We start from the raw sequence: 19,278 nt of genomic DNA on the forward strand, positions 1-19,278 counted from the left end.
CACACACACACACACACACACACACACACACACACACACACACACACACACAAATCTCTCACCCCTTCTGCAGCCTGTTTTCTAAGGTTCTCCAGTTGACACTGCTGCATCTGGAGCTTGTTATTGAGTATCTCAATTTCCTCGATCAACTGGTCTCTCTCTTTCACCAGCTGTGTGATGTGGCTCTCGAACACCTGCTTGCTGATTTGGCCATCCTCTGTGTAAGGGTAAATGGGAGAAAGTAATGATTTAGTTTGAGCTTGTTAAGTAGGAACATCAGCCATAAATAATGACTGCTTTCATACTTACCTAGACCTAAGCTAATCTAATGTAACCTAACCTAGGCTGCCCTACCCTACTATAACCTAATCTAGTCTCATTTAATTTAATTTATCCTACTCTACCCTAACCTAACCTAGTCTAATATAACCTACCCTACCCTACCCTACCCTACCCTAACCTTCTCCAGCTGTGTGATGTGACTTTGTCCACCTGCTTGTTGCCTTGGCTATCTTTTGTGGAGAGAAGAAAGTAGATGGTCACGCTTGAATCTGAGCTTACAGGGAGGGAGAAATAAATAAATGAATGACTGCAAACATGTAGAGGGAGAAATGAGTGAGGGAATGAATGAATGAATGAGAAAGAGAGAGAGAGAGAGAGAGAGAGAGAGAGAAATGAACTAATGTATACCAGTATGTAGAGTGAAAAATGAAAGAATGAATCAATGATGTAGCTGATGGGTGGCTAACATTATCCCTGGGAGGTAGTCTACGACACTGAAAGTTAAATGTGTCTATAAGATTAGTAGCTAGCCACACAATCATCACTCAGGAAACATCCAGCCACAAGTACAGTCCCATATCACACATAATTGGTACTCCGCCTTGTAAGTGATAATGAAACTGTCTAACAACAAAAGCAGGGAATATATGGGATTTATCCTAATTGGCATTGCGCACCCTACCTGCAAACCCAAGATTTGCCTTTTACAACAATTCAGACCCACTAGACTGACTCTATCAGATACATTTAAGTGAAGCTACAGAATGTGGTAAATGTTTTTGACGTATCAGATAGAGTCAGGATTCCGGGAGCTTTTGGTGAGTGAATGGAAATGTGGCCTATTGGACTGGGAAAACTTGGGCTGTCTGGACACTGCTACTCCTCACCCTGCCCTAGGGTGGGAGAGGAGGTCAGGATAATGATGATGATGATGGTGATGAGAATGAGGATGAGGATGAGGAGGAGGAGGACAGACCCACTACATGCATACTGTTATGGAAAGTATCAGAAACACACACTGGCATAGTAAGGTTAACAGAAAATGAAGAAAAGGGCACAATATGGAAGAAACATATACCAATTAGACACCTAAGATAAAGGATTCTGAGGCTAGGGGGTGGAGAGTTAGTGGTCTTCACCTGGGAATTAACTCGTTGCGTGGGGACTCATCTATTAATTCCTCAAAGCCATCAGAAACCACAGATTGTGCACCACCACTGTTAGCAGAAACCACCTCAGGTGCATGACAATGAAGTTTTTTAGCCAAAAAATGCATGATGCTGGCAGGAGTGCAGATTTTCGAGTAGTGATAATGAAAACTGCTATAACTGAGAGAAAAGCATCTGCCAGAATATACTGTGGGGCCAGGGAAGGGGGTGTCCCATAGGAGGGCTAGGGGGGCCCCTCCCAGGAGGGCAGGGGGTGGCTCCGGGGGCTGGATGACATGGACCCTCCCAAGGGGGGCTGGTGCCCCCCAAGATGGTGCTATCCTCAGAGGCTGAGGGGCAGTGCCCCTCCAGGGAGGCTGGAAGGTGGCGGCACCCCTGAGGGGGGGGCCAGATGGTGGTGCCCCTCCTGGGGGGCCAGCACCCCCTGGAGAGAGGCCAAGGGAAAGGGCTCAAGCCATTAATGAGATATAATAGTGCTAAAGGTAGGCAATAAAAACTAGATGACCTTTGTCAGCCATTTTGGTGACTTTGACCGTGACTCCAAGTGCCCATTTTTGAACTTATGCAAGATTTGGGCCATATCTTGATACTCTCAAGGCTTCATGTTGATTGCTGAAGCCATTCATGAGATATATGGTATCAGATATCCACATTAAAACTACTTAACCTTTGGCTGCCATTTTGGTGACCTTGACCTTGACTTGAGTGCCCATTTTCAAATGCATCCAAGATTTTGGCCGTATCTTGATACTCTGAAGGTTTCATGTTGATAGTTCAAGTCATTCATGAGATGTAATGGTAACACACACACACACATACACACACACACAGATAAGAACACATAGATAAGATTGACAAAGTTCAAAGGGCCGCTACAAGATGGGTACCAAGCTTAAGGGATCTAAGCTATGAAGAAAGACTAGAAAAACTGAATCTACCTACACTACAGGAGAGAAGGAAAAGAGGAGACATGATTATGCTATATAAATGCATATCAGGGAAGGAAAAAATAGACATAAATGAGTATATAACCTACAGGGATGCATCAGCAAGTGGACACTGCAAAAAACTGAATAAAAAGAGAGGCGATAAAGACGTAAGGAAATTCAGTTTCCCAAATAGGGCAACTGATCAGTGGAATGCACTACCGAATGAAATAGTGTGTGCCAAAACAATTCATAAATTTAAGGACATGTACAATAAAAATGGTTTAAGACACAGGACGTATGAGCTCGACTCATTCCTGTAAAGATACAATTAGGTGAGAACAATTAGGTAAGAACAGACACAAAGACGCAGGCAAAAACATTATTGCTTTGCCTTGATAAAGGCAGGCAATAACAAGCAATCACCATGTAGGCACTTGGTGATCTTTTTTCCAAGTGATGAGTTTTCTGTGAATGTTGATGTGCATCAGGGGTCAGTCTTGAGCCCCTTGTTGTTTATCACGGTACTCGAAGCCCTCTCACATGACTTCAAAAATGGACTCCCATGGGAGATGTTGTATGCTGATAATTCGGTGTTGGTTGCAGAGAATGAAAGGGAGGCGGAGGAAAGATTTAGGAAGTGGAGAAATGGTACGGGGCACATGGGCTTAAGAGTAAATGCAGATAAAACAAAAGTGATGGTATCTAGGGCTGGGAGTGGTACTATCAAAGAAAAGGCAGAGTGGTCATGTGCAATTTGTCACAAGGGTATGGGAAGTAACCCCATCTTGTGGTATTTGAGGTAGACAGTGAGATAATGCTGATTTCATGTGCGCAGTGTGTAAGGGAGAGCACGTGGATATTGCCAGGCGTGAAAGGAATGAACTTGCTGGTGAGTCTCTTCAATGTGTGTGGAGGAGGTTTGCTATTTGGGAGACATGTAATGCACTGGAGGTGGGGCAGGAGCTACCTCTGTAGCTAGAGTAAGGAGTGGTTGGACGAAGTTCAGGGAGCTGTTGCCTATCCTAACAGTGCAAGGGCTCTCCCTTCGTACTAAGGGATCTTTGTATACGGCATGTGTTAGGAGTGTAATGCTGTATGTAGTGAAACCTGGGCGGTAATGGAAGAGGATATTTGCAGGCTCAAACGTATTGAAGTGGCAATGATTAGGTGGATGTGCAGTGTGTTCTTGAATGCAAGGACTGGGGGGGCTAGGTTTATAATGGAAGTGCTGAGAGGTAGGATGGGACTGGAGTGTATTGGTGTTGTGATGAGGAGAGGTAGACTGAGGTGGTTTGGGCATGTGGAGAGGATGGAGGATGATAATTAGGTGCAGAAAGTGAGAACTGTTAATGTTTGGGGTAGGGTAGTGAGAGGTAGACTGAAAATGACCAGGGACGAGGTCACTGAGTGTGACCTCAGGGAAGCTGCCAGAGATTGAGCTGCATGGAGAGCTGCCATTAAGTGACCAAGGCTAATGTTTGCAAACATGTTGAAGCCTTCAAAAGAAAAACAAAAACGAAGTGACTTTACACAGGGTTAAAGTTGAAGATGAGACTCTCACATTGTTACAAATCTTATTACACATACTCAAGTTTCTTTTTTCCCAACATTATCAGTACCTATTGGTACCTGGTTTAGCATCCAGTTCACAGAAAACATCAGCTGCACTATGGCCAATCCCAATACAACGGTTCTTTAAGAGGAAACGTCATTATTTTTTTTTTTTTAACAGATCAGAATGAACGTACATACAGTACAGTAGTGGGGGTCTCCCAGTATGCGAGAATATAGTCAACAAAATGCATTGCATACTGAAAATTTCACATATTAGAAACCACTGAATCAATGGTCATAAGCAGGGCTCTTGTTTGGCGAGCCACAGCTCGCAAATGCGCGTGTTTTTTCCCTTTGGTGAATAAATTTTACATGCAAGTTGCCTTTTGGCAAGGAAAAAATACATCCACTTTAAAACCCAGTAAACTACAAAGTAAATAAATCTTACTTAAATGAACAAAAATGCACGTTGTGATCAATTATTAAATCTTTCCTTGTCGCCACTGTGAATGTTTAAAACCTCATTATATGATTCTAATCATCACAATGTGTAATTAAATAATTTATTGCTCGTAAAATATTTCTGCTTGTAGTCTGTTTGGCTACTAAAAATTTATTTGGCTCATAAATCTGAAACCTTAGGAGCCAAATGGCTCCCAACCATCGGCAGTTAGCAAGAGCCCTGATAACTGTATATGGCTGATACCTCACCCTATCTTTATCATTTACAGTACAGTAAAAGTCCAATTATTTGGCAGCTGATTATTCGGTAGATCTGATATTTCAGCAGTTTTGAGAAATACAGTAGTCCCATTTACAAAAGTCTTTGATTGTTCGGCAGATGTTCCAAATCATCTCGGCAGTCCAAGAAGTGTTATCTGTGACTTGTAGGCCTGCTGTGTCATTACAATTGTATATGTTCACTAGTTTCTATATTTTTCAGATTCAGATAGAGTACTGTACTGATTACAGTATTGTGCAGTAAAATACAGTAGAGTAAGCTCCCCCCCCCCCAAATTAGCAAGGGTTACATTCCAAGCCCCCTCGCTAATTCATGAAACTTGCTAATTCTTGATGCCCTCCTGAAAATGACAGCTACCAGTAACTGCATTACCCATAAATAAACGTTGCTTGTTAAATCTGTTTCCCTGTTGTTTTTAAGTGTTAGGCTGTGACAGCATAATGGTAGAATGGACACTCCTAAGTGTTTAACTAAACCTAACATAACCAAGTTTAACTGTACCTGATAATTTAACCAAACCTAACCTATCCTAAAGTCACAAAATTACAGAAAGTAAACTGGAGGAATATGAATTGGTAAGGTCTTTCTGCTGAAAGTTAGTCATACATTTAGCGCTCATTCCTTTGTTCATTTTTGTATGTACATGTGAAAGAGTATTGATTCAAACAGTACTGTATTCCATTAACCCCTTAATAACCTCCAGCGTTGAACAACCCTTTACAGTACCGGTGTCAGTGACGTTGAGTTAGCATGAGCTATAAAAAGTTATGAACAATTATGGGAATGGAACGAAGGTCACTGGTATGTTTACACGACTCTACGCTATCATCCCAAGCAGTCAGGAGGTCGCTTAATCTCAGATGTTTTTGCCCAATGACACATGCCCTGTAACTTTATGAATTCCTCTGTGAATCATAGTGAATCATAGCAATGGGTTTAGGAAGCTAAAAAACACATAGCTAGGTGTGCCAGATGATTCTCTTCACAGCTTTAAAAAAATAGATTGATTTCAGAACTCTTAAAAACCAGGGGTGCACACAAATCTCTGAACCTACGGCCAATGAGGGGTTAAGCTGTTAAGTCATGCATATGATTGTTTGTTTCCAGCTCAATGGAAGAAATTTGATCCATCTTCAAGTATGTAGAGTAAGTGGCTTCCATTCTTCTGAAATCAATTCATTTTTCTTAAAGATGTGAAGAGAATCGTCTGGAGCGCCTAGAAATGTGTTTTTAGCTTTCTAAACCCACGCTACAATTTGCTATGATTCATGGAAGAATTCATAAAGTTACGGTGCATTTGCCACATCGGTGAAAACATGTGAGATTAAGTGACTGCCTGACTGCTGGGGAAGGTAACACAGAGTCGTGTAAACATATCAGTGACCTTTGTTCCCTTCCCATAATTGTTCACATTTATTTATAGCTTGCGATAACTCAGCATCACTGACACCAGTACTGTAAAGCGTTGCTCAACACTGGAGGATATTAAAGGGTTAATAGAATACATTACTGTTTGCATCCATATTCTCTCTTTCACATTTACACACAAAAACAAACAAAAGAATGTACGTTTAACTTTCAGCAGAAAGACCTTACCAATTCATATTCCTCCAGTTTATTTTCTGTATTTTCTGACTACAGTACTTTATTTTGTGTCTGGAGAGAGTACTGCATACAGAACACTCTCCAAACACATCTGTAATAATATAAGTACAGTAATCCCTCCACTATCAGATGTAATAGAGCCAAAGGCATGTCCGGAAAGTGGTCCTGTCTGGATAGTGTGCCCCAGCCTCCTGGACTTGTACTTATGGACCCTAACTCAGAAAAAGAGCTATACAACTCCCTCTGGAAATGCATAGCACCTATTTAAGACCCAAATCACACCAATAAGGGACATAAAAGACTGAAATAAATATAAAAGAACCATAAAATGAGGTTTTAGAGGTGAGTTTATACAATATTAAACATTCTGGGTACTTACAACAAGTCCCTGCCTCATGGACTGATAGTTATGGACCCTAACCAAGCCTAACTCAGAAAAACACCTCCCTACTGCACATGCATAGCACCCTAAGACCCTATTCACACCAATATGGGACATAAAAGAGTGAAATGAGGTATCAGAGGTAAGTACAGTATGGAAAATACAGTATAATATGAAACATTCTGGGTACTTACAGCAAGTCCCTGGCCATCTCGATGAATAACCCGCCTCCTCTCACACTCTGACAGTAAGGAGGAGTTACTGAAGCACTTGCAGTACACTGTACATGAAGTCTTGCACTGAACTTAGTCATTTGCACTCAGAATTCTATTCTCTTAACACTGCTCATTCTTGTTTTATTTGCACTCCATTGCACCTTAATGAAATGAGTGTTGCACTCTGCACTCAAGTCTTTCCACTCATTAAACCATTTTCTAAACATAACACACTCTAGTTAATTTACGTTACATTGAAAGTCTATTAAATCTCTGTCTTTTCACTCAGAATTCTAATTTCTTAACATTATGCACTATTTTTTTCACTGCACAACACTGTAAATTCCCGTTTGCTCTAGTGGAGAAGTTCTAGGCATTTAATCACTGTCAGAGTCTGAGAGTAGCTCTTGCAGGTGACCTAGGGATGCGTTGCTGGGTCGTGGTGATGGGTAACCACTGCAGACGACTCTGAAGAGAGGCGCAAACTCACGTCGAGTGGATTCCACTGTGTCTGATGTACTGGGCTGTGGCTTGGAGCATGAGGGCCTGTCTTGGGGAGGCAATGGAGTGGAGCCAGGGCTGGGCACAGCAGGGGTCACACGCCTGAAAAAGCTGTCAATGGTTGATTGACGCAAGGAACGACGATTTTGACAATTAATGATGCACTGCCTGAAAGCGCGCACTTCCTCCACAAGTCCCAAGGGCCCCATCTCTCTGTCGCAGTCCGGGTGCTCCAGGAAGTCCAGAACGAACTCTAGGTGTTCCCGGAGTGCACCCAGCTTGAGAATGGCGGGAGTAGTGTCACGCTCAGAGGAGTCCGCATCATCATTGCCATCCTCGTCGGAATCTTCAAGCTGGGTACTGACACCTGCAACTGAAGATGCGATCTCGATATCAGACATGGTCTGATACCCAGGATCGCCCTCGTCGTCATTCAACCACTCACACACTTCATCCACATCAACATCGTCCCCATGCACACGTAGACGTCAAAACCTAGGAAATTGTGCTCCACATCCATTCCGAGAAGCAGACGAGACCAACCATTTTCTAGAGTCTTGACAGGGACTTCCTTCATGCACTGGCCCAATTGTAGATGGCAGACTTGATGTTGTTGCGGCGAAGGTTTTCCAAAGTCTGCTGGCCTCGCGTGTCCCGTCCCTCCCTGCGCTCGTCCTCATCCTCGAGAACAACCATCACCTCGTCTAGGAACTTCCTTCGGTACAGCCTCTTCGTTGCCACGATCACTCCTTGGTCCATTGGTTGGGTGAGAGCAGTAGTATTAGGTGGCAGAAACATGCACCTAATGCGCCCATTCTCAGCCACCATGTCCTTGTCGCACGAGTGAGCAGGTGCATTGTCGAGGAGAACCTTTACCTGGTCGCGTGGGATTCCCAGTTTCTCCGTCTGGTAATGGATGACCTTCTTGATGAAATGGCGGTGGAACCAGTCTTTGAAGATGTCGGCAGTGAACCATGCCTTCGAGGAATGGTACCAGACGATAGGATGGACATCCATCACCCCACGAAGACACAGAGGCTGCTTTGCACGGCCAACAATAACGGGCTTAAGCCGGTGCATGCTGTTAGAATTGGCACAACACAAAGCAGATATTCGTTGCTTGGATAGCTTGCGGCCAGGTACACGCTTCTCCGTCTCCTCGGCTAGAGTGTTCATAGGCAAAGTGAGATAGAATAAACCAGTTTCGTCAGTGTTGTAAACTTGACGGTGAGTGAGGCCCTCCCTGTCGATCAAGCGCTTCACCTTGTGCTGAAACTCCTCTACTCCATCCTCGTTGGCGTCCAAAGCTTCGCCATGAGACTTATGGTTAGTAAGCACATGTCGTAACTTGAATGCGAAAAGCCTTGAAGTCCGGGGCGTCATGAAGCCTTGCGAACTTCTCAGCAGCAGCCTTCAGCTCTGTGCCACGCACAATCACACCAGCAGCACGTTGCTGTCGATACCGAATCAACGTGGAGTGGTCGACTTCAGCATACCTGGGAGTAAACATCACCTTCCCTCCACATTGAGTTTGTTTTTCGATGAGAAGTCAGCCGTGTACTGCATGAGTTTGTCTCGGAATCTCTTGATATCAAAGTAGATCGGGGCAGGTTGAATTCATGAAGGATATCTGAGGAAAACCATCCCGCATCCACCATGTCCAATATCTCCCTCTTCTTCTCCAGACTCAAAACCACTCTCTTCCTCTCAGGCGGCGGGGCCATCATCACACACACGAAGAAGAGGCACGAGAGCAGCAGGAGAGCCTGCAGCAGGTACGGCACCATCACAAAAGCGAGCACATGGGGGGGCCATGACGACGAGCGTGCGCGCACAACGAGAGTTGGGTGGTAAGTGGGGAGGATGCAGGGGCGCTCTACGGCGGTGGAACGATGCAGCAAAACACAGCTGGCACGCGCCGCGCGTGCCAAGTTCAAATTACGGGCGGGAAAGAGTTGGATTTTTTCCAGATTTTTTCCGGTTTTGGCCCATTTTGGGAATATTGGATCCCGGGACGAAAATGTCCGGTAAGTGGGGATGGCCAGAAATTGGGCGTCCAGATATCACGGGGATTACTGTACAGTGATTTATTATATTCTGTAGTTTTCTCCATTAGCAGATTCATTGTGTGTAGATGATCTGTAATTGAATACCCACTTCAGAATCCTGCCTGTTCATAAGGCTGGTTTTCCTCCAAATCTGTTGTTATTCTGTTTGCAAGGACTTTAGTGCAGGGTTTGTAAATGACTGATAATAAGCTAATGGGTTGATAGTTTCCAAGATCTTTTGAGTCACCTTTTTTGTAAAGTAAAACAGAGATAAGATGGTAAAGAGAGTTGAAGAGTGTTACAAAGAACTGCATGCATCAAAGACAGTAGTACCAATAGCTAACTTTTCAGTTGACACAAGTGAAACCTGAGGTAACACTAGATGAAGTAAATATTTCTCTTAAAAACATGAAAAGAGGGAAGGCTCCGGGAGAAAATGGGATAGTAGAAGATTTGCCGTTGGATGCAGCAGTAGAAGTACAAAAAAGGCTTGCACACGTATTTACTCAATGTACTAAAAAAAAAAATCATCATACATATCATAAAATTTATGAACTGTTTTGGCACACATTATTTCATTCGGTAGCGCATTCCACTGATCAACAGCCCTATTAGGGAAACTGAATATCCTTATGTCTTTTTGACACTGCTACTCCTCATCGTGCCCTTGGGTGGGAGAGGAGGTCCGGATGATGATGATGATGATGACTTTATCACCTCTCTTTTTATGTAATTTTTTGCATCCTCATGTCTATTTCCTCTTTCCCTAACATGCATTTGTACAGCATAATCATGTCTCCTCTTTCCTTTCTCTCCTGTAGTGTTGGTAGATTCAGTTTTTCTAATCTTTCTTTATAGCTTGGATCTCTTAACCCTATCCCATAAAGGAGTGAGCATAAATTCTGGCTGTGGCACATAACTCTTGCTTGAGAGCTTTCAGAACAGTCATGTAGAGATATTTTCCTTCTGACGCTCATAGGAAAGTAACTATTCATCATAGAAAGGCCACTGTGGTCTCATTTTGAAGATGAAGACTTTTGCTCTGTCGTACATTGTTCAAAAAGACAATATATACAAAAAATGCAAAAAAAAGTGATTAGAAGTTAGCTGACATGCTAAAGAGTTACAGTCCTTTAAAAAAATATTCGTCCTGAAAAAACTATTCAAGAAGTAATAATATTTTTTGCTTCAATATGTAGCAGAATAAATTTCCTTTCCAATAATGCAAAATTTGTTGTACTGTATTTTCTTAACTAATAACGCCGCATATATACGTGAGAAAAAGGAGCATAAGTGTTTGGCGGAAAGTCAGGAGGTGTACATCCTACCTGTGAGGAACCTCACACCACAATGAGCCAGGCAAACCAAGTGAGCACGCACACACCAGCTGTGGCAGGCTTAGTTCCACCCACTTTTGCCCGTCATCCAACAGAAATGACTACTCCCTAAATATTTCTTTAGAGCTTACATCGGATGACAGGCAAAGTCGTCATACTGACGTCAGAGGTTGACAAATGCATGACGACCCAGGTTGTCATTGGTAAGTCTAAGGGTTAAGATGGATCCCATCATGTAGCTGCCCTTTGTCTCTCTATCTATCTATAGCCCGATGCCTAATCCCGCAAAGGGTGGCCGCGGACAAGATGCCTCCAAGTCACTCTCTCACCCACCATTTGACTGCCCTCCCCCCAACTCACTCCCCCCTCCCTCATGTACCTCTCAACTCCCTTCCTCCACCTCATCCTCGGTCTTCCCCTCCCTCTCCCTCCCTCCACCTCACCTACATGCACCCTCTTAGTAAGTCGTTCATTCTCCATTCTCTCCACATGTCCAAACCACCTCAGTGTATTTCTCCTAATCTTCTCAACCACATCCACATCTACCCAGCAACATTCCTTCACTTCCTCATTTGTCAACCTGTCCCTTCATGTCACTCCACATGCTCTTCTCAAGTAACTCATTACCACTGCTCTCACTCTTGACTTGTTCCTCTCTTGCAAGGTCCATGCCTCGCTTCCATACGTCAGGGCAGAGATCACAGTACTATCATGCAGTGACTTCTTAACTTCCATACTCACCTCCCTATTTCTCATCACTGCTTTCAGTGAACCAACAATCTTCCTTCCCTGCTGTACCCTTTCAAGCATTTCATCCCCAAAACTTCCATCCTTACTCATCACACTACCCAAGTACTTGAATGCACTCACATTCTCCATATCCTCATCATCCAACCTCACTGCACACTCTGTGACTTCATTCTTCCCAGACACCATAAATTTACTCTTGTTTACATTAACTTTCAGGATCCTCTTCCTACACACTGTCCCAAATTCATTCACCAAACCTTGCAATTCCCATTCATCTTCACTCAACAGTACTGAATCATCGGCAAACAGCAACATCAGAATCTTCCACATCTTACCCTCATTCATTAGAGCCACCCCCACATCCACTGCCCTACCCTGCACCTCCTTTATAACCCCATCCATGTATATATTACACAGCCATGGAGACATCACACATCCCTGTTTCAGTCCCACATTGAGATCAAAGAACTCACTCAGCTCACCATCCACTCGCACCGTAGCCCTAGCTCCCTCGTACATACTCTTCACAGCACTCAACAATTTCCCCTCCACTCCATATATTCTTAATACCTTCCACATACCTTGCGTATCTATTCTGTCATACACTTTCTCCAAGTCCAAGTAAGTGCTGTTGCTCTTTCACGCATGATCGTAGAGTATGAGGTAATTATTTGTACTGTAAATCAGACTGCTTTGTACTAATCAGAGTTATAGTAAAAATCATATAAATGTTTCACACAACTAACATTATTTGTACTTCACATCACAGATACACTGATGCTCATATTTGGCACAATCCCCGAGTATTGACTGAAATAATTTAGGTATAGTAAAGCAGGTAATATTCACTGTGGCCCGCTCACAAGTGGTTTTCTTTCAGGTAACAGGTAGCCACTCTCAAGGTATATCCAATAATTTTCTAACCAATATCCAATAAACGGTATCAACTCCTGTATTGCACTTACTATAAATCACTTATATGCACTTGTAGAACTTATCAAAGACTTATATCTTAGCACTTTCTATAATTCACTTATAATATCACACTTCTCACTCATTTATGAAAATACACAAACTTCTGCACTGCTGTACACTATTTACACTTCCCCACACACCTGTTCAGTACTCATACCACTCCCAAAGGGCCCGATTGTGGAGATTCTGCCCTTGAAGTGATAGGCTGAGGTGTGGGAGAGTTCTGGAGGAAGATACGTCGACAAGCAGGCAGCGAGAGTGTGGGGGAAATGGCTCTGCAGCGTTTTTTTTTCTGCTGATGACCGCCAGGTCCGCATCACTTTCCCAATGTCCTGGGTCATCTTGCGCCTCCTCATTGCCGAAATCATCACTCTTGTAGCCTGTCCCTTCCTCCTGGAGAAGTCGGAGAGCCCTCTCTGACGTCGGAGGGCGAGTAGCGGTTGGAGGGCGAGAGAGCTCGATCCAAGTCGCAGCTTTTTTTCTCCTCAGAGGACATACTCTAGCTGAGTGTGCGAGAGGAGATAGTATCGTCAAGGACACGTCCTATGGCACTATCACTAAGCCCATTACATGGCACTAAGGGCCGAATTTTCACAGGGGTTAATGGGGCAATCAGCCCTTCATGCGGTGGGACAGAATTGGATGATGTCAAGGAAGATGGCATGGCTCCTCTTGCTACCACTGCCGAGCACAAACTGAACCACACAACTGCGGGGTACCTGGGGGTCCTACCTACCCCACAGGTATCACAGAAAATGGTCCCACCCTCAAACAGTGGTGGGAAGGTGAGTGCAGTACATCAAGTCAACCAGTGGCCCTCCACGCCCTGAATCCTGTCGTACATACACGTCAGCCAGTGGATAAGGGTTAAGCCCGGTGGATAAGGGTTAAGCCACATAGCCAAAGGGTCTACTGTACAGGAAACCAATACCCTACCCAACATAAGCTGCAGAACCTACACATTATCTAGCCAACTCCTGCAATCTGCTTGGGCAAGTTCTGCCGACCTACTATAGTTTTTTCACCTTAACTTGGCAGAGAATTTTGTCCTTCTGCAGCCAATTTCACGTGGTCAACAGCAGATGAAGGCAATACTATAGCTCTACACCCTTTCTATAGCACTTCTTTGTGACTAGTATCAAACTCTGGTGTTTATCCCTGGCAACAGCTCAATATTAAGAATGGAGATGGTAATTTATGGCGAAGTTATTAAGTTATTAAGTGAATGGGGCATAGTAACTACAGCTGTATTCAATACAGGTCACAAGACCTACCCATTTTCTCACTGACATCTGCCATCATCTTGGCAGTCTGGGCCTCCTGCAGGTTCGACTTCAGCTTGGCCAACTCTGAATCTGTCTGTGCATGAGAAAAAAATTTTGTCAACTTCATTATCATCGCCTCAGCTTGGTCAACTCTGCATCTGTCTGTGGGGTGGGACAAAATATACTCAGCATCACCACAACAGTCATCACAACCATCATCTTCATCACCTCAGCTTGGCCAACATTGCATCTGTTTTGTATAACAAAATGTACATCATCATCATCATCATCATCATCGTCCTCATGACTTTTTATGCCACCATACACCTAAGTCTAAATATTAGATAACAAAGATTAATAGGCAAAATCCAAGTCCAAAAATACAGTAGAGCCTCACCTGAGATTTAATAGTGTTGTTCTCCTCATCCCTGGTGGCCAAAGTTTGCTTCAGGGTTGTGATTTCTTGCCTGTAGGAAAAATTGTTAGATACTGTACTTCTAATTATTATACTTCAAGAGGTCTGGTAATGGATGTCTTAGTATTCACCTTTCAAGCTAGTGATGTGCTCTTTAGCCTATCTAGGAGACCCTTTTTGAAACAGGGCTTCAAATATATTGTACCAATGGCTTTGAATGACCCCTTCACTACAAAATGTCTCCCCTAAGATGAATACAATACCACTGTCCAGAGAAAATACAAATAAACCAACAAACAGGGTATCTTATTCACGGAGTTTTGCTGACACTGAATTAATGCCATTATTATAATTATTAATAAAAATTTTAATCAAACTATAACGACAGTAGATTTTTATTTTGCGTGGGTCTTATGTGGATCACATGTTATACATGGTGCTAGTAACCTCTGCTTAAAACTCATGTTGCATGGCAACCAACACACTCTGCACGGCAAAATGGTTGGCTGACATTCATTTCTTCCCTATCGACATTTGAAAAATCTGGGGAGTGGCTCTGATGACTGAAGCCTGGCCTCAGTGCTCATGAACTTAGAGATAAGTTAAGATTTCACTTACTGATGAGTTAATATTCCACTTACTGGCCACTTATAACCATTACATTTTTGTTCATTCACTATTTCTTAAGTTTAACTATCATCAGTTTGAGTTTATGCATGTGTGTTGTGAGGTACATTTTTCAAAGGGGCTACAAAGGGGACTTTGGAATTGTACACATTAGCCAAAACAAACAGTCCTTATGGAACAATTTATGCTGTTCAATTTACACAGTAATTTCTTTTGATACAATGACCATGCAAACTGAGGGTCTACTGTATAATATTATAATCAACTATCCACAGCAGCACCAGAGCTAATTATAAAAATATAAGGTAGTAGTATTGTTAGTGACTGAATCTCCTGTGTAGTTCTAAAGCACCTCTTAGTCACTCATTCTGCACATTACTTCTTAATATCCTCCTGTATGCTACTGATGCAAACTGTGTCAATTACAATGATTTCAAAAACAGAAGAGAGTGCTTAGGAGTAACATGCAAGATACTGTAAACCGCTTAGGAAAAAGTACTAAAAAGTCTTCTATGCCACCTTGATTATGACCCTAAGAGTAAAGGTATAAGATGGTGTACCAGTACTGACATGAGTGATTGAGTCTCCTCTGTTGCAGCCTCCAGCTTCTCAGTGAGTGCAGCCACATTCTCCTCAAGTTCCTTCACCTTTTCACCCTCACTCTCGCTCTGTGTGGCAGGGAAAAGCTTGTGTTAAACACCATTCTTCTAACCTGCAGTGGTAGGTGGTGGTGACCATCATCCACTCACTGGATGTAGTGCTGTCTACTTCTTCCTTCACATTTATCATTCTATTTCTGTGTCTGACCTCTCTTCCTGCTTCTCCCATTCCTTCCTGTCACTTTTATTACTCCTCTTTTCAGATGGCTCCACACTAAGTGACAAGTTTAACGGTTTCTTGTAACCCAGGAAACCATTTAGCATGCTGGAGAGTAGCCATATCATTACATCATAGGATCAGGCGAAGCCTAGTATGGTGCCCCTGTTAACTGGGTGGACAGGGTCATATGTGACACCCACCCAGGAACCAAACCTTTAAACTTTCCCCCATGCCTTGCTGTGGTGAGACACTGTCAACTGCAAGGGAACAATTGTACACTGCATGGGACAATGGTGCAGGGGTGGTTGCTTCCCTGTGTATGATGGGTTTGCTTGGCCAGAAAGACTGAGGTTGATCAACAACAACAACTCTAACCTGGACAAATGAAGCCACCTCTTCACACTGAACACAGTATTAACACTAGAGTATATATGTCACCAAGATATACTATGGAAGGAATGTAGTGCCACCGTCTTGTCTTATTCTGCAAGTGAGCTGTGCAAAATAATATGCAACAGGTGGGAAAAATATGAGTCAAGTTAAGGTGAAAGGACTATAATACCATAAAGTTAATTTTATTTATACTGTAAGTTGTGTTTTTATGTTGCTTTTTGCTATAATGTCTTCAATATGGGAACAGTTGACCCACTTCATCCAGACCATCACTCTGTCCATGAGGGATAAGAGTCATTTAAAATGCAATCCAATCCTTGTTATAAATCATGTCATTTGATAGTCTTATATGCTATCATGTCCACAGTTAATGGGTTAGTAGAAAAATGGAATGCTAACTTAAAGAAAAAAGAAATGTTGACCTAAATCTAAGACCCATTCTCTTACACTAATTGTTATATGCTCACTCTCTCTCTCTCCACTACTACCCCCTTAGGTGGTACATGGTGGTGACCATCATCCTCTCACTTTATGTAGTACTGACTAATTCTTCTCTCACGTTTATCATTTTTTTTTTTTTTTTTTTTAGTGTCTGCCCTTCTCTCTTCCAATTTCTCTCATCTATCCTGTCATCTTCTATTACTCTCTTTTCCTTTTCAGGTGGCTTTCAACACTGGGTGGTAACCATATAACCAACCCATACACATTCCCTATGTATCGACAAGTGAGTTGGCAAAGGGTTAGTGCCCATTCCCATAAATCAACTAACTCAAAGATATAGGGCCACCACTTATGGGATTATGGCATTTGGAAAGAGACAGATAGATAGATAGATACTACCCCCCTCAATCCAGTGACTGTGGACCCACTTTTCCATATCTCTCCACCACTCCGTATGGAAGGGATAATCTTCAAGTTAGTAAAATAGAGGAGTGCATACAGTTATGCCTTGGTATGGTTTTTTTTTTTTTCTGCATACAGTTATGCCTTGGTATGGTTTTTTTTTTTTTTCTAACCAACTTATGACAAAAATGAGAAGAAAAAGCAATAATAGTTGCAAGCCTGTAGAAATCAAATCACCCAAAGGTTCAGAGTAGCATCATGGAATGCGAGTAGTTTGAAGGGTAGAGCAGAGGAAGTAGCAGAGATTGAGTGGGAGGTGGATGGATGTTCATTCAGATATGGAGGTATATGGTATGCAGGAGGACTACTGGGCCTTGGGAGCAGGCTGTGAGGTCTATGCCCTGAGTCGGACACACACACACACACACACACACACACACACACAAAAAAAAAAAAAAAAAAAAAGTTCAAGGGAGGGTCAGCTACAATGAATGCCGTGAGGGACTGAAGGTATAAGCTATTGTGGCAGGGGAAATGTAGATGCATATGGTGGTCTGGGTGTGCTGACAGAGGAGAATAGGTGGTATATGTCATGAATGAAATGACAGGGAATGAAAGGATTATTGCAGTGATACTGTTGTTTGGTAAACTCATGATATTGGTTATACTGATATATCCTTCACAAGTTGGCCAGGATGATTTAGAAAAAAATAGATTCTGGGATGACTTGTTAAGTGTGGTTGGTGGTATGGGACTGCAGTTTTGGGTGGGGATTTAAAAAGTAATGTGGGTGAAGCAGCTCAAGGATATGAAAGGGTACACAAGAAATGTGCATATGAGGAAAGCGAAAGTGGAAAGGGTACTCAAATCTGGGAAGACAATAAACATGATTGCATGAAATATGCATTTTAGGAAAAGAGAGAGTAGGCTGATTACATATGAGTCTGGAGGAAATAAGCAAGACTGACTATTTCTTGATCAGGAGGACTGATCAGAGGTTGGTGAAGGATGCTAAATTTATGGGGAGCAAAGAGTGTGTGCAGCAACACAAATTACTGATAAGTGACGTGGTGCTTAGGAAGCTGATGATGAAGAAGAGGGTTCCCAGGAGGAAAATATGAAATCTGAAAAATCAACCAGTAAGGGATGTCATCTATAGCAAGATGAGTACAGTATAGTGGTATCTTAAGAGGGAGCTGTTGACGAAAGTATTACTGAACAACACAGAGCCCTCATGAACAATCCTCTGAAAGATACTAATTCTGTATACAGATGGACAAGGGGTCCATCAAGACATAAGGTAACATGGAGGTGGGATAATGGTATAGAAGCCACTGTTAAGGACACGAGAAAAAAAAAATGGCGGGAAATGGTGGGTGGTAACAGAATGGAGTACTTAGCTGCCAGGCACAGGGTTGCAGAGGTATACAGAGCAAAATCTGCATCACAGAGACTTTTACAGGATAACCTAAAGAGCAATGAAAGGAAGAATATGGTATTTAAGGTGGGAGATCAGATATAGAGGGAAAACATGGATATCACAGACATGCTGTTTGTAAAGAATGATGAAGAAAAGACAGTGGTGGACAGAGAAGATATTAAAGGCACCTGGAGAGAGCATTATAACTGCTTGCTAAATCATGAGTTTGAGTGGAACAGGAAAGGTTCGGAGTCAGTGGATCCAGTGTTTGGTCCTTGGCCTTTCCTTGATACTCCTACCGTCAGCAGAGCAAAAGGCAAGATGCAATGCAGGGAGTAGACTATAACATCACTCGAACAGGGCAGTACTCTCAAGGTGGAGAGAAAGCTGATGTTAAGGAAAGCAGCAGCTCCTGTTTTGTCAGTCCTCAGGACTAGCTTCTGACCACCCCCCTTTGCTGAACTTTTTTCAGTGACTCAGTAACACAGAGGGTAGGCCAGCATACTCTCCTATACTGTACAATTTTCTCCAACTGTATATACCATATTACATGCGCACTGCACACCACACTTTCTTTTCTAAATTTAAAAAAGAAAATGGCATCTCAACACTCATCCTTGGAGTCCCCAGGGGGGACAGGGCATAAAAGTCCCCACCAACCGTCCTTCTTCCGATGATGACCAAGATTCTTCAAACCACTATTTGACTCCCTTCTTCTTCATTTCTGTAATATTTGTGGCATGATCTCTAATTTTCTCTCTGTTGAACACCACCTCTCTTCCTCTACATCTCATCTTCTCTTTCTCACCAAGACTCAGCTGTCTGAGGCAACTGATAGCAAACCCTTCTCTGTATCCTCCTACTTTCTCTATACTCATTTCTAAGCCAAAGGTGGCTGTTGTGTATTATATGTATTCACAACAACATATCTTCCTCTCATGTTCCTGGACTTGAAATCTTCTGAATTCTCTGCTCTCTGGCTTCAGCTATCCTGTCATTCTCTGACT

The 19,278-nt window shown here is 42.8% G+C and overlaps 1 protein-coding gene across 1 annotated transcript in view; it reads right to left on the reverse strand.

The window, feature by feature from the left end:
• LOC145402051 (nucleoprotein TPR-like) overlaps positions 1-19,278 on the reverse strand; it is a gene marked incomplete at its 3' end in the record, with an annotated part of 419,889 nt that overhangs the window by 58,572 nt on the left and 342,039 nt on the right. The window contains exons 34-38 of the mRNA XM_080274148.1: positions 18,968-18,987; positions 15,367-15,458; positions 14,152-14,221; positions 13,764-13,848; positions 50-217 (exon numbers count right to left, since the gene is read on the reverse strand). Of these exons, the coding sequence (XP_080130274.1) occupies positions 50-217; positions 13,764-13,848; positions 14,152-14,221; positions 15,367-15,458; positions 18,968-18,987 (435 nt within the window). The remainder of the gene's footprint in view (positions 1-49; positions 218-13,763; positions 13,849-14,151; positions 14,222-15,366; positions 15,459-18,967; positions 18,988-19,278) is intronic.

This window comes from Coenobita brevimanus, chromosome 57 (assembly GCF_032717465.1).
Source record: "Coenobita brevimanus isolate Jiangsu-jjx chromosome 57, ASM3271746v2, whole genome shotgun sequence".
NCBI lineage: Eukaryota > Metazoa > Arthropoda > Malacostraca > Decapoda > Coenobitidae > Coenobita > Coenobita brevimanus.